Source organism: Ranitomeya variabilis, chromosome 2 (assembly GCF_051348905.1).
Source record: "Ranitomeya variabilis isolate aRanVar5 chromosome 2, aRanVar5.hap1, whole genome shotgun sequence".
NCBI classification, from domain to species: Eukaryota; Metazoa; Chordata; class Amphibia; order Anura; family Dendrobatidae; genus Ranitomeya; species Ranitomeya variabilis.
This window is the reverse complement of record NC_135233.1, coordinates 126,419,865-126,434,444: the sequence shown is the minus strand read 5'-3', so window position 1 is coordinate 126,434,444 and position 14,580 is coordinate 126,419,865. Positions and strand designations below refer to the sequence as shown.

Here is a 14,580-nt window from a genome sequence, read left to right as displayed (position 1 = left end):
GTGACGGGAGCTGAAAGACAGAAGTGTGAAAGTAGCCTTAAAGGGAATCTGTCAGCAGGATTTCACCCCCCTCCCCAAACTTTTTATATGTGCATGTACCCAATTCAAAGATAAGTCCGGCAATACCTTTACATGGCCAGTGCAAATAAGGCTAAATAGCTATTGTAGATCTGAAGCCTTTGTCAATCCAGCTCTATTTCCTGCTCAGCACCGCCTCCTCTTACTTGACCGACTGCTCCTTTGCCTGAGGTCACACAAATAAGAAATGTTCAGTTAAGGAGGAGGAGATGGCACTGGATATGGAATAGAGCTGGAGTGACAGAAGCTTCAGATCTCCTGTAGCCCTTCAGACTCATTTGCCTATCAATTCAAACTCTGATTTCTCAGTAATGGAGGAATGGACTGGACATGTAAAGATATTGCGGGATTTGCTTTTGAAAGAGCTACATGGGCATATAAACTGTTAGGAGGATTTCACACCCAAACGGATTACCTAAACATCTGACATCTTAGAAGGCAATCAGTTTATTGGTACATGGCCACTTAAAGGCTACTAGAATTCCCATACCTTCTGGAGCACGAGTTGATCTGTCAGAGTTAACAGGCTTATTAACAATTATTGGGGGCTTCTTGGTTTCAGATGTTGGCCGTATGATAGGTGGTGGGATACTATATCGATGATGTGTATTGGCGAGTAATTGTAGAATATCTTCTTCATCCTCCAAGCAGCTGACAAGGGAGTAGACAACTGGTTCCCCAGTTTCGGCAATGGTCAATGCTTTCTCATACAGGTACTCCGCCATGTGCAAGCGGCAACCCATTGGAAGGTTCTCATTAAGTGAATGAAACGCTATCAGTGGCGCTTGATAAGGATACTTGTTATCCTTTGGGAAACGAATTTCAAGTTCATACAGGTAAATACTGTCATTAGCACTTAGGTGAGATTCATCCTTTACATTTTGCTTTGGAGAGTCATGTCTAAATCTACATTTTGACCCAAACCGGCAATTTTCTCCTTTCAAGAAAAACCTGCAGATATTATTAGGTGTTGGATTCACAAAATCTTTTGCACGGTCCTTATTTCGGGGTTTCTGAAGCCTGTCTGTTAGATAACCCAGTTCAAGTCCCACAGTCCAGACTCTATTTGGGATCCTTTCAATAAACTTCTCCCCACATATGGAGTGGAGGACAAAAGTCTCTTCCTGACGCAAGGCCAAGATGTCTTCCATGCTAATGTCATCAGCAGTCCGTGGGGTTTTTGTCTGGATACCAAAAGCTTCTGAAAAACACTGCAGCAACAAATATTCAAGGGATGAGCCAACATCTCCATCATGGGTCCTCAAGGCAGTCATACATCTTTCTCGGTCAAAACCATAACTATAAGACATTAAACAAAAATAAATTCACAATTTTTGGCGATTATTATTAAAAGAACAAGAATGCTAGGCTAGTGACTGGTACCAGTACATTTAGAATTTTTCATACGTGCATAGTATTACCAAGTTGTTATGCAAGACACATATTGCTCAGCTATCCTTAGGACAGGTCAGTAATAACAGACCAGTGGGCGTCTGACATGCAGCACCACTGCTGATCAGCTGTTTGCAGCTCGTGCTACAGCCGAATGCAAGCATGGCTCCGTATACTGTTTAGAAGCTATTCTTGGATACTGCAGTTCAGCTCCCATTCACTTATACCGATTGTCTGGTTAACACAAAGTTATTACCCATCACAGGGATAGGTGATAACTTGCTGACTGGTGGTTGTCCCACCACTGGAAGCTGCACTAAATCAGCAGACTCGGGAACTTTCATCCTCTTTTACAAGATGGCAAAGAAAGATGGGCTCCCACCTGCCGCTCCAGTCATTTCCTACTGCTGAAAGTGTGCAGTACTCAGAAGCTCCAATCTGCACACTGCAGATTTATTCTAAGGGCCGGTGCAAATAGCCAGTTTTCTTTCCCTCTGAGAAAAATGATCCGATTGATTGTGTGATAAGAGTGGGATCCAATTTTCTCAGAGGTGCAGAAAAAAAGGAGATTTTTGTTTACTTACCGTAAAATCTTTTTCTCCGAGCCATTCATTGGGGGACACAGGACCATGGGTGTATGCTTGCTGCCACTAGGAGGACACTAAGTAGACAGAAAGATTAACTCCTCCTCTGCAGTATACACCCCATCACTGGATACAATTTCAACCAGTTCGGTAGTAAAGCAGTAGGAGCATGAACAAAGACAACTATGTCAAAACCAAGAAGTAACAACAAGCCAAAACAGGCTAACAGGGTGGGTGCTGTGTCCCCCAATGAATGGCTCGGAGAAAAAGATTTTACGGTAAGTAAACAAAAATCTCCTTTTCTCCTACGCCTCATTGGGGGACACAGGACCATGGGACGTACAAAAGCAGTCCCTGGGTGGGGAGCAATATGCTAATACCCCATGTACCACTGGCTTACGGCTTAAGGAACTGCCGCTTGCAGAATACGCCTGCCAAGGGCGGCGTCTGCGGAAGAAATAGAATGAATGTGGTAATGCTTGGTAAAGGTGTGCAAACTGGACCACGTCGCAGCCTTGCAGACCTGTTGTGCCGACGCCTGATGCCGAATGGCCCACGAGGCGCCCACCGACCGAGTAGAATGAGCCTTGATCCCAGCTGGGATAGGCACACCCTTGACACGATAGGATTCTTGAATGGCTGACCGAATCCATTTTGCCAGAGTGGCTTTTGAAGCAGGAGAACCCCTCCTGGGCCCCTCTGGAAGTACGAACAGGACGTCTGACGTACGAAAGGGAGCCGTCCTCGAGACGTACCGACGAAGAGCTCTCACCACATCAAGAGTGTGTAGAGCCTTCTCGATGCGATGGACAGGTGTCGGGCAGAACGAAGGTAAAACAATCTCCTCATTTAGGTGGAAAGAGGAGACGACCTTGGGCAAAAAGGTGGGAGAGGTCCTCAATACCGCCTTGTCCGGATGAAAAATTAGGAAGGGAGGGCGGCAAGAGAGCGCAGCCAACTCCGAGACCCGTCTGATGGACGTGACGGCCACCAGGAAGACTACCTTCCAAGAAAGGAGGGTTAAGGAAACGTCCTGCAGCGGTTCGAAGGGAGCCTCCTGAAGTGCTCCGAGAACTAAGTTGAGATCCCACGGATCTAAGGGTGACCTGTAGGGAGGCGCCACACGGGAGACTCCCTGGAAAAAAGTTTTCACCGGCAACCTATTGGCAATCTTCCGCTGGAAAAGAACTGACAATGCCGAAACCTGACCCTTTAGGGAGCTAAGGGCAAGTCCCGACTCTAGTCCGGACTGAAGAAACTCCAGTATGGAAGGAACAGAAAACACTAGAGGGGACCGTCCCTGTGCCTCGCACCATGAGAAAAAAATTCGCCAGGTACGGTGATAAGCACGCATGGAAACAGGTTTCCTAGCTCTGATCATGGTGGAGGACACCCTGGGAGAGAAACCCGCTTGGCCTAGAATCCAGGACTCAACAGCCAGGCCGTCAAAGACAGGGCCCCTGAGTTCTGATGGTAAATTGGGCCCTGTGAAAGAAGATCCGCGCGATCTGGAAGACGCCAAGGGACGTCGGTTACCAGCTGAACCATTTCGGCGTACCATGCCCGACGCGGCCAGTCTGGCGCGACGAGAATCACTGGTACCCCCTCTGCCCTGATCTTTTTGATGACCCTCGGTAGTAGGGGAAGAGGAGGAAAAATGTACGGGAGTCGGAATTGGCGCCAAGGCAGGACCAGGGCGTCCACTCCGAGGGCCCGTGGGTCGAGGGACCGAGCAAGGAACTGAGGAACCTTGTTGTTCATCCTGGAAGCCATGAGATCCACATCCGGAGTCCCCCAGCGATGGCAAATCTGCTGGAAGACCTCCGGGTGGAGGGACCATTCTCCGGAGGCGATGCCCTGGCGGCTGAGGTAGTCCGCCGCCCAATTTTCCACACCTGGAATGTGGATCGCCGAGATGGTCGAATGGTTCGACTCCGCCCAATGGAGGATGTGAGACACCTCGAGCATGGCCGTCCTGCTGCGGGTTCCGCCCTGACGGTTGATATACGCCACGGCCGTGGCGTTGTCGGACTGGATTCTGACTGGATGACCTGCCAGAAGACGGTGAAACTGGTACAGTGCTAGCCTGATAGCTCGAATCTCGAGGATGTTGATGGCAAGGCGAGACTCTTGAGCGGACCACCGCCCCTGGGCTGTGTGATGGTTGAAGACCGCTCCCCAGCCTATGAGACTGGCATCGGTGGTCACCACCAGCCATCGTACTGGGAGAAAGGACCTTCCCTGAGTTAGGGAGGACTTCAGCGTCCACCACCTTAGGGTCTTCCTGACCCGAGGGGACAGGATAAATCGGCGATCGAGGGAGGACGGTTTGCCGTCCCAAGCCGACAAAAGTGCATGTTGCAGAGGACGGAGGTGAAACTGCGCAAATGGAACCGCTTCCATGGCCGCTACCATCTGTCCGAGAACTCGCATGCTGGCGCGAATGGAGTGGGATACTGGGCGAGAAAGACGCTGGGCTCCCTGCTGCAAGGCCAAAACCTTGTCTTGAGGGAGTATGACCAGACCGCGGGAAGTGTCTAGTATCATCCCCAGGAAGGAGATTTGTTGAGCCGGAATTGGAGAAGATTTTTCGAAATTTATCTTCCATCCCAGACGAGAAAGAGTATCCACCGTGAGAACGACGGACTCTTCGCACGCCGGGTAGGAAGGACCCTTTATTAGGAGGTCGTCCAAGTACGGAATTACCACCACTCCCCTGGAATGAAGAATGGCCATGGCAGCCGCCATGACCTTCGTAAAAACTCTGGGGGCGGTGGCGAGACCGAAGGGCAAGGCCACAAATTGGAAGTGTTCCCCGCAAAAGGCGAAGCGAAGGAACTGCTGATGCGGAGGGAAAATCGGTATGTGCAGGTAGGCATCCTTGATGTCTATGGATGCCAGGAATTCTCCCTTTTCCATAGACGCGACCACAGAACGGAGGGATTCCATCCTGAAGTGTCTGATTTTTATGAATCTGTTTAGTAGCTTCAGGTCTAGGATCGGACGAAGTGATCCGTCCTTCTTTGGGACCACGAACAGATTCGAATAGAAACCCTTGAATCTTTGTTCTAGGGGGACCGGAATGATGACTCCGTCCCTTTGTAGTGCCCGTATTGCCTGGAGAAATGCCGTGGTCTTTGACCTTTGAGGGCAAGATTGGAAGAAGCGTGTAGGGGGGAAGGAGGAAAATTCTATTTTGTATCCGGTGGACACCAGATCTCTGACCCACTCGTCGGAAACGACTGAGAGCCAGGTTTGATGGAACAAAAGTAGACGTCCGCCTACTTTGTCGGAGTCCACCGGATGGTGCAAGGAGTCATTGGGCGGAGGATCCCTGGGATGCTGATCCCTTAGATCCGGGAGGTTTAGGCCTGGGTCTCCAGTTACGATTAGGTCTGTAAGAGACCTGGGTGCCTCGGCCACCGCGCGAACCTCGGCCTGATGCGGGGGTAGGAGATGAGGAAGACCAGTTGGTATTGGGCCGAAACGGCCGAAATGGAGGTTGCTGCTGGTACCGAAAGGGCCGGGTAGGCTTTTGCTGGGGGAGAAATTTACTTTTCCCTCCGGTAGCATCCGAAATCATTTGGTCCAATTTTTCTCCAAATAACCGACCAGCCTGGTAAGGCAGGGCTGTTAGAGAACGTTTAGAAGCCGAATCTGCTCGCCAATCCCTGAGCCACAGGGCTCTCCTGATGGAGATTGCATTGGCGGCTGCCTGTGCAGCGCAATTAGCTGCGTCCATAGAGGCATTGACTATGAAGTCTCCGGCCTGCACTATCTGGTTAACCAGGATGCTGGCTTCTGGAGGTAAATCACTGGCTTGGATGTTAGAGGAAAGAGTCTCAGTCCAAGAGACCATAGCCTTAGCCACCCAGGAGGCGGCGAAGGATGGGAAGAGAGACGCTCCTGTGGCCTCGAAGGCGGAACGAGCCAGATGATCAATCTGGCGATCAGAGGGATTCTTAACTGAGGAACCGTCCGAAAGAGACAGGATGGTCTTGGACGCGAGGTGTGACACAGCAGGGTCCACCGAGGGAGACTGTAGCCAGTCTTTGACTAATTCCCGAGAAAAGGGGTATTTGGCCTCTATGAACTTTTGACCTATGAAGCGTTTATCTGGACGATCCCTATGTTTTTGTACAACCTCCTTGAAGTGAGGGTGAGTGACAAAAACCTTTTTAACCCGTTTAGTTTTTTTGAAAGACACCGCGTATTCGGGTTCCGATGCGGAGTCTTCAGTCACCTTCAGGGTCTGATTTACCGCCTCAATGAGAGAGTCGAGAGACTCCTGGGAGGAGGGGGGTTCCTGAACGTAGGAAATGTCGGACTCATATTCAGAGTCATCCGATTTAGGAGAAGGGGACCGAGAAGCAGAGCTTGCGGGTACTGAAGGGCCCGCTAGCTGATGGTCAGGGGATGAAACGCGAACACGTTTTTTAGAGCCCCGGGTGGAAAGTGACCGGTTACGCCCCCTGCTGGTAGACGAATCCATATCGTCGTCTGAATCCTCCACGGTCCGACCTGGAGGGGGGCCCCGGAGGGAGTCAATTGCCCTGGCTAGGGAAGCCACAGATCGTGACAGAGAGGTTGCCCACTCAGGGGGGCTAGGCTCTACTGGATCAACGGGAGCGGCATCGGCGACGGTACCGGCGTCGGCAGGGGGCGGCTGCACAGAGGGTGAGACGCAGTCTACACACAAAGGGTTAGTGTGGGCTCGGGGCAGGGCCGCATTGCAAGTGGCACATACAGTGAAAAACATTGTATGCTTCTTGTTACCCTTTTTTGTCTCCTTAGATTGAGACATAGTGCCTTGGGGACAGAGCGGGCAGTATGCGCAGGGAAGGGGTTAAGCTTTCTTGAAGCAGCTTACCCACGGTCCTTTCTGTGTCCCCAGAGAGAGATGGCGGTTCTGTTGCAGGAATTCTCCTTTGAGCGCTGCAGAAGCGTGGGCTCCGTACAGAGAGAGAGTGAGAATATGGCCCCCGAGATTTGGAGAGCGCTTCTCGTCCCAGACGAGAAGCGCCGGTGTAGGGGGCGGAGCTACGGCCGTGGGAGGAGATTTTTCCCCTGCGGCCTACTCCGGCTGAAGAAGCCGGGGACTAAATTTTTAGGGCCTGCCGACGAATGTGCGGCGGCGGCCGCGACGTAGCGCCGCCGAGCACCACCGACCCCCGGTCGGCGGTGCCTCTCCCTGGGGACCCGGACCGCAACGCTACCGCTAAGAAGGAGCAGGGGGGGTCCCCTGAAGGTACTTACAGCCCCTTGTCCCGGTTCTCACAGCGGACACCTCTGTGAAGATGTGCACTCAATCCATGCACCCAGGATGGGGATGGAGAGGCCCCTGATGCATCACGCTGCAGTGATGTGCACTCAATCCATGAGCAGAGGGGACTGCGGCACAATATCCCCTCCGGACTGCATTCTTCTTACATTGCTGTAAAGCAGGGTCCTGGAGGGGATTGGGGGAAAGCGGGACCGTATAGGAACCGTTGCCCTGGCGCAAACCTTTTGTGCGCCATACGTCGCAGGAGAGGGACGGGGAGGTATACTCGCCGTGCTCGCCTGTTGTTGGTTCGGGGGAGAGCGGACCTTATGAAAAAAAGGACCCGTCGCCCCCTTCACTCCGTTAAATAAAAAATTAAAAATTTACAGAAAATTCAAAATGAAAAATCAAAATAAATAAAGTTGGGGTCTGGAAAAAAGACCCAAGTGCCTCCTAAGACACTAAGCAAGAACTGGTTGAAATTGTATCCAGTGATGGGGTGTATACTGCAGAGGAGGAGTTAATCTTTCTGTCTACTTAGTGTCCTCCTAGTGGCAGCAAGCATACACCCATGGTCCTGTGTCCCCCAATGAGGCGTAGGAGAAAAAAGTTTCTCCACATTCTCTATTATATCAGTCCAAGAAGCTCAGACTACACTCGGATGTCATCCAGGTGCTGTCCGATTTATTTCACGACCCCATAGACATGAATAAGCTAGTGCCATCAGATTCTTTGAGGCAAATCGTATATGGAGATTTTTCCCTTGGACCTGTACATAGCCCAACAGATTAACATGGATGAGTGCTATCCTTCAAAACCACAGACAACACTCGCTTAATTTAAATGGCCGTATACACGAGCTCTAACAGTGATTAAAGTTCCCCAATATGTCAATCATTGTGGGTTGCAGTGATTAGACCCCCACTGATCAACAAGTTACTACTTATAGGACAACCCCTTTAAATATGAGCTGTGCTGTAACAGATGGAAAGGGCCACAACACAGTGTACTTCCTGTGCTCTTCTAGTCCCATACAATATGTCCATCTAGCTGCAACGAGAGCTGCAAACAGCTGATTAGTGGAGGCGCCGGTAGTCGGACTCGCTCTAATCTGACACTGATGAACTATCCTAAGAATAGGTGATCAGCATGCACGTCCTAGGTAACTCATTTAACCAAGCAAGGCTGCTTACAAATTCATTACTACAGGAAGATAGTATAGCAGACCAACAGACCTACCGAGACAGCTTCCCAATAGCAAAAGGTGATATGACTGCTTCATGTAACATCTGGGCACGAACTTCTGGAGAAAGCCTCCCAGCCACATCCAGTGCTTCTTTTGGGGAGGACCAGAGATCAAATTCCAAATCTGCTTCACAATTTTCACCATTGCCATCCTCATCATCATCTTGAGAGCTGCTGTATTCACAGTCTTCCTCCAAGTCTGAGCCCACATTACTGTGTATGACAGTAAATTTCCACTGTTATTATCATGTTTGCACTATAGAATGTCAGCTAGCATCTACATAATACTCTTCAAAGAAATCTAAACTGTAAAATAAAATACACTTTACTGCGATATCTACTTACTCAGCAACAGGGTCTAGATCTGGCTCCTGAAGATCGCGCAAAAGAGCTTTCAACCGTTCTTGGTTCTCAGAGGTCATGTGCAAAGTCTGAAGAGGAGTGCTGTGCGTGCTGCCCCCACGGACCCGCGGCCCAGGCCTGTAACTAAACATATAAGATGGGGTAGAAAATCTGTGCACAAGTGCAATATTTAACGTTGGGCCAAAATTATGGATCTCGGTAAGCCCTCAAAATTATCAAGGAAAGGAGCTATTCTGGAAACCACTCAGCACATCAAAGCTCAAACTGGAATTTTCAAATTTTGCACCTTTCAAAAGTTAAATAAAAGCAGAAAAAAGATTTCTCAACAGATATTTTACATATTGATTGAATTTCCCTATGAAGGATGATTGGTGGGGGTCTTAACTAGAGATGAGCGAATTTGATCGTGTCCCTCCTTATTCGGCAAGCTACAGCGCTTACCGAATAAGCTGCAGAGGGAACCCGGATACCTGGAGCGCGCCGGCCGATCAGCTGTTCGGCTCCGCAGCTGCATTTGTCGCGGCTGTGTATGGAGAGCCTGTGTGTTGGGCTCTCCATGCATGTGTTACGACTGGCCCACAGACGTGACACATGCAGCTGCAGAGCCGAACAGCTGATCAGCCGGTGCGCTCCAGGTATCCAGGTTTCCTCTGCAGCTTATTCAGTAAGAACTACAGCTTGTCAAATAAGCAGAGACGCGATCAAATTCGCTCATCTCTAGTCTTAACGCTGGGACCCGAGTGCAGAACATGGAGTGGACTGTGCAGGATCTAGGTGAGTGACAGCAGGCAACCATGATTTATATCATTACTTTTAGAAAATCTAACGTTTCAGATATTGAACACCTTTTGACCAGACAACCCTTTAAAAACGGTACGGTAAAGAAAGATCAAAGGTCATAAGATTGATTTAAAGGGAACCTTTTAGTACTAGAATCAGCCCTCGTAAGCCATCTATATAGGCATGAAGGTCAAAGACAGTTGAATCATATGATAACTTGATATCGTCAATTCGATGAGTCCAAATTTTTCTTACATGCAAATAAGCTTAAAGGGAACCTGTCACCCCCAAAATCGATGGTGAGGTAAGCTCACCGTCATCAGGGGCTTATCTACAGCATTCTGTAATGCTGTAGATAAGCCCCTGATGTTACCTGAAAGAGGAGAAAAAGAGGTTATAATATACTCACCTGGGCAGTCCCGCTGCGGTCCGTGGTCAAATGGGCGTCTCAGGTCCGCTCCGGCACCTCCTATCTTCATTCCATGACGTCCTCTTCTGGTCTCCGCACCGCGGCTTCGGCGTACTTTGTCTTCCCTGGTGAGGGCAGAGCAAAGTACTGCAGTGCGCAGGCGCTGGGCCTCTCTGACCTTACCGGCGCCTGCGCACTGCAGTACTTTGCTCTGCCCTCAACAGGGCAGACAAAGTACGCCTGCGCCGAAGCAGCGGCGCGGAGACCAGAAGAGGACGTCATGGAATGAAGATGGGAGGCGCCGGGCAGACCTGAGACGCCCATCGGAGCGGGACCGCCCCTGGGTGAGTATGCCCCTGATGCCGGTGAGCTTACCTCACAATCGATTGTGGGGGTGACAGGTTCGCTTTAAAGGTCTCTGTGCCAGATGAGCTACATGCCCGTATAGACAGGTTAGGAGGGTTGATCCTACTGATAGATGTCCTTAATGGAAAGGTAGTGTCAGAGAAACCTCTTACTTTGTTGCCCTCTCTGGTTTTCTGGAGAAGCAGATATCATCTCCATCATCCCATGCTTTAGAAGAGCTTTTCTTTCCTCCTCCTCCGCCGCCTCCTCCAGGTTCAGCTCTACATCTTCCTCCTCTAGTTCCTCCTCGCCCACTACCACTTCCTCTTTTGCCCCCTCTGCCAGACCCGCGTCCTTTGCCACCTCCTTTGTTTGGTTTGCCTTTTCTCCTGATCGGAAAATCCATCTGTAGAGACACAATATCATAGCACATAATAATCCCACACATCATATCATATCTGAATTCCCGTGCTACCTCTAGCCATTTAATAACATTCTTCATCTGCCACTTCATAAACAGAGAATAGGCTGCTGTAAATGGAGCCTGCATTCTGCTGACATTTGTATAGTAGCACTGAGTGAGGTTTCTCTGCCACCCTCTGTGCTTCATGTTCACTCCATTATCTTAATAATTACAAAAATGGACTTTGGGAAGTTTATATTTATGTAATAAAGAAAGATTATTCATGGTGGAACAAACAAAAGGGGTAAAAAAAAATCATATTATAGATGGATATATTTTCATTCTTCCTAAAACCATTTTTCCTTATGCACGCATGACCATTTTGGGGACCTTGAGCCCATCCAGTAGTTTTCCTTGCATAATAAAGTTTGAGTGATTTTAGGGCAAGTTCACATGACCGATTTTGCAAACCGAGTCCAATGCAAGTGAATCCATGGCAGAAATCTCAGACTAGCGCTTTTAGTGCTGCATTTTTATGTGCTATGGATGTGCACGTCACTTAACCCCATTTAATGGGGACAATCTGCATGTCGCAGACTGAGCAGAAACCGTATCAATAAGCGATAAGCCGGATTACTCACCGGTAATGCTCTTTTAGTGAGTCCACGACAGCACCCTACTGGAGAGAGGGATCCGCCCCGCAGGAACAGGAAACCTATTGAGAAATAAAAGGGGACGGTCCGCCTCTCCTCCTCAGTTTTGATTTCAGAGTACCCGGAGGACCGCCAATATTAGGCAAATATCATTTATTTCATTCTTTAAACTTATTTGCTTATGATTAAAAGGATTTTACTCAAATAATATGCATTATATTAATATAGGGAGGGATGTAAGAGGGTGCTGTCGTGGACTCACTAAAAGAGCATTACCGGTGAGTAATCCGGCTTTTTACTCTTCGCCACGACAGCACCCTACTGGAGATCTTTCAGAGACCATCACCTAGGGAGGGGACCACCGTGCTGAGGACAGTCCTGCCAAAGTCTAGGTCAGAAGTTGACGATAGGTCTAGCCTATAGTGGTTATAAAATGTAGAAGGATTTGACCACGTTGCCGCCTTACATATAGTTTCAATCGGGACGTCTCCCCTCTCTGCCCAGGAGGATGCCATCGCTCTGGTAGAGTGTGCCGTTATGCCTTCCGGAGGGTTTTCTTTCCTCGCGGAGTAAGCCAGTTTGATAGCCTCTCTGATCCACCGGGATAAGGTGCTTTTTGTTACTCCATGACCCTTCTTGACACCCTGGAAGGAAATAAACAGAGCCCTACTCTGTCGCCAGCTACTGGTCTTTTCAATGTATTTTAACACTACTCTTTTAACGTCTAGAGTGTGATATTTTTGTTCTTCAGGAGTGGAGGGATTACTGAAGAAAGTGGGCAAGATTATTTCTTGTGACCTGTGGAATTTTTTCGCTACTTTGGGTAGGTAGGAAGGGTCTGGTTTAAGAATTAACTTATCCTGAAAGGTTAACAAAAAAGGTGGATCTATAGAGAGTGCTTGGATGTCACTGATTCTTCTAGCTGAAGTCAGTGCTACCAAGAGGGCCGTTTTTAGTGATAGACATTTAATTGGTATTGAGTCTATTGGCTCGAATGGAGAGTCTGTTAGGGCTTGTAAGACTAAATTTAAATCCCAGGGTGGAATCCTAGGTATGTTAACTGGATTCATTCTTTCGCAGGCCGTAATAAACCTGGATACCCATCTATCCCCCGCAATGTTATGGCCATAGAGGGCTCCTAGTGCTGAAACATGAACCTTTAAGGTGTTTACAGTTAGACCTAGTTCTCTCCCTTTTTGAAGAAACTCCAGGATAGAATGTATCGGAATCTCTGATGTGTTGGTAGATGTATGGAATTGAAAAAATTTTCTCCATACTCTTGTATAGATTTTTGTGGTGGAGGGTTTTCTACTATGGAGAAGCGTATCAATTAAACCCCCCGAGAATCCTCTTGATCTTAGCATCTGCCTCTCAAGTTCCAGGCCGTCAGGTGGAGATTGTCCACCTGAGGGTGGAAAAACGGACCCTGGAAGAGAAGGTTGGGCGTTGAGGGGAGGACCCAAGGATCTGAGACCGACATGGTCCGTAGCCATGAGAACCATGGTCTCTTGGGCCAGAATGGAGCTATCAGTACAACTCTCGCCCCTTCTTCTCTGATTTTGCGTATAACTTGAGGTAGCAATATGATCGGAGGAAATGCGTACGCCAGACTGAACTGCCAAGGGGCTTGGAGAGCGTCCAGAATGTCCGGATGATCCGCTGGAGATAGAGAAGCAAATCTCCGGACTTTTCTGTTTTTCCTTGTGGCGAAAAGATCTATCTGAGGACGGCCCCAAAGAGATATTATGTCCAGAAATATTTGCTGGTTTAGACACCACTCTCCTTGCCTTAGGGTGTGTCGGCTTAAAAAGTCCGCCTGCTGATTGCTTGCTCCCCTTATGTGCAGTGCAGTAAGGGATGTTAGGTGATTTTCTGCTAGATTTAAGATTTCCGTAGCAGAAGACATCAGAGTCTCTGATCGCGTACCTCCTTGCCGATTTAGATACGCCACCGTGGTGGTGTTGTCGGACAGGACTCTGACGTCTTTCCCCCGAATCTGTGGGAGGAAATGGTATAAGGCGTATTTTACAGCATTCAGTTCTTTAAAGTTAGAGGAGCTGCAATTTTCTTCCATGCTCCATAAACCCTGGCAATAATCGTTCCCCATATGAGCGCCCCATCCATGAGGACTGGCGTCAGTGGTTATGGTGTGAGATGGCGTTATTACCCATGGAACCCCACTCAACAAATGGTTTGAGTCTAGCCACCACTCTAAGGAAGTTAAAACCTCCTGAGATAAGGTTATTTTTGTATTTAGGTGACCAAATAACCGTCTATCCTCTTGTAAAATTTGATGTTGTAGGACTCGAGTGTGGTGTTGAGCCCATCTCACTGCTGGTATACAAGAGATAAGAGACCCTAGTAACGACATAGCTTGTCTTAGGGATATACGAGGATTAGTTATTGCGGCTAGGACTTTGTGTCTGATCAGTAGGATTTTTACCTGCGGCAGGAGACACTTTTGAGATATGGAGTCTAACTGGAACCCCAAGAACGCCTGACGGGAAAGCGGAGTGAGTCTGGATTTGTCGGTATTGATTATCCAGCCCAGGTCCTGTAGAGAGGAAATTGCGTGAGCTAAACGATCAGCACATTGAGTAACTGAATTTCCTATTACCAAAAAGTCATCCAGATAGGGCACAATCAAAGTTTCCTTCTGGCGTAGGTATGCCGTCACCTCTAGCATTATCTTGGTGAAGATCCTCGGCGCTGTTGAGAGGCCGAAGGGTAAGGCCGCATACTGGAAGTGACGAACCTCGTTGTTGATTTTTACCGCCACTCTGAGGAATTTTTGGTATCTGTTATGAATGGGGAGATGATAGTAAGCATCCTTTAGATCAATGCCCCCCATCATACAGTTCGGGAAGAGGAGTTTTATGGTGGACCTAATGGACTCCATTTTAAATGTATAATTTTCAATGAATGAATTGAGTTTTTTAAGGTTTATGATGGTTCTGAAAGAACCGTCGGGCTTAGAGATTAGGAATAGGGGAGAGTAGAATCCCCTACCCTCCTGTCCCATCGGTACTTGGACTAGGACCCGTTTTGATATTAGGGTTTGAATT

General features: G+C 48.7%; 1 protein-coding gene across 3 annotated transcripts in view; it reads right to left on the bottom strand.

Moving 5' to 3' along the window:
• DHX57 (DExH-box helicase 57) overlaps positions 1-14,580 on the bottom strand; it is a 91,711-nt gene that overhangs the window by 70,955 nt on the left and 6,176 nt on the right. For all 3 annotated transcript variants that reach the window (XM_077282955.1, XM_077282957.1, XM_077282956.1), the window contains 4 exons: positions 10,633-10,865; positions 8,908-9,048; positions 8,557-8,775; positions 569-1,377 (listed from right to left, as the gene is read on the bottom strand). In XM_077282955.1, coding sequence (XP_077139070.1) covers positions 569-1,377; positions 8,557-8,775; positions 8,908-9,048; positions 10,633-10,865 — 1,402 coding nt within the window. The remainder of the gene's footprint in view (positions 1-568; positions 1,378-8,556; positions 8,776-8,907; positions 9,049-10,632; positions 10,866-14,580) is intronic.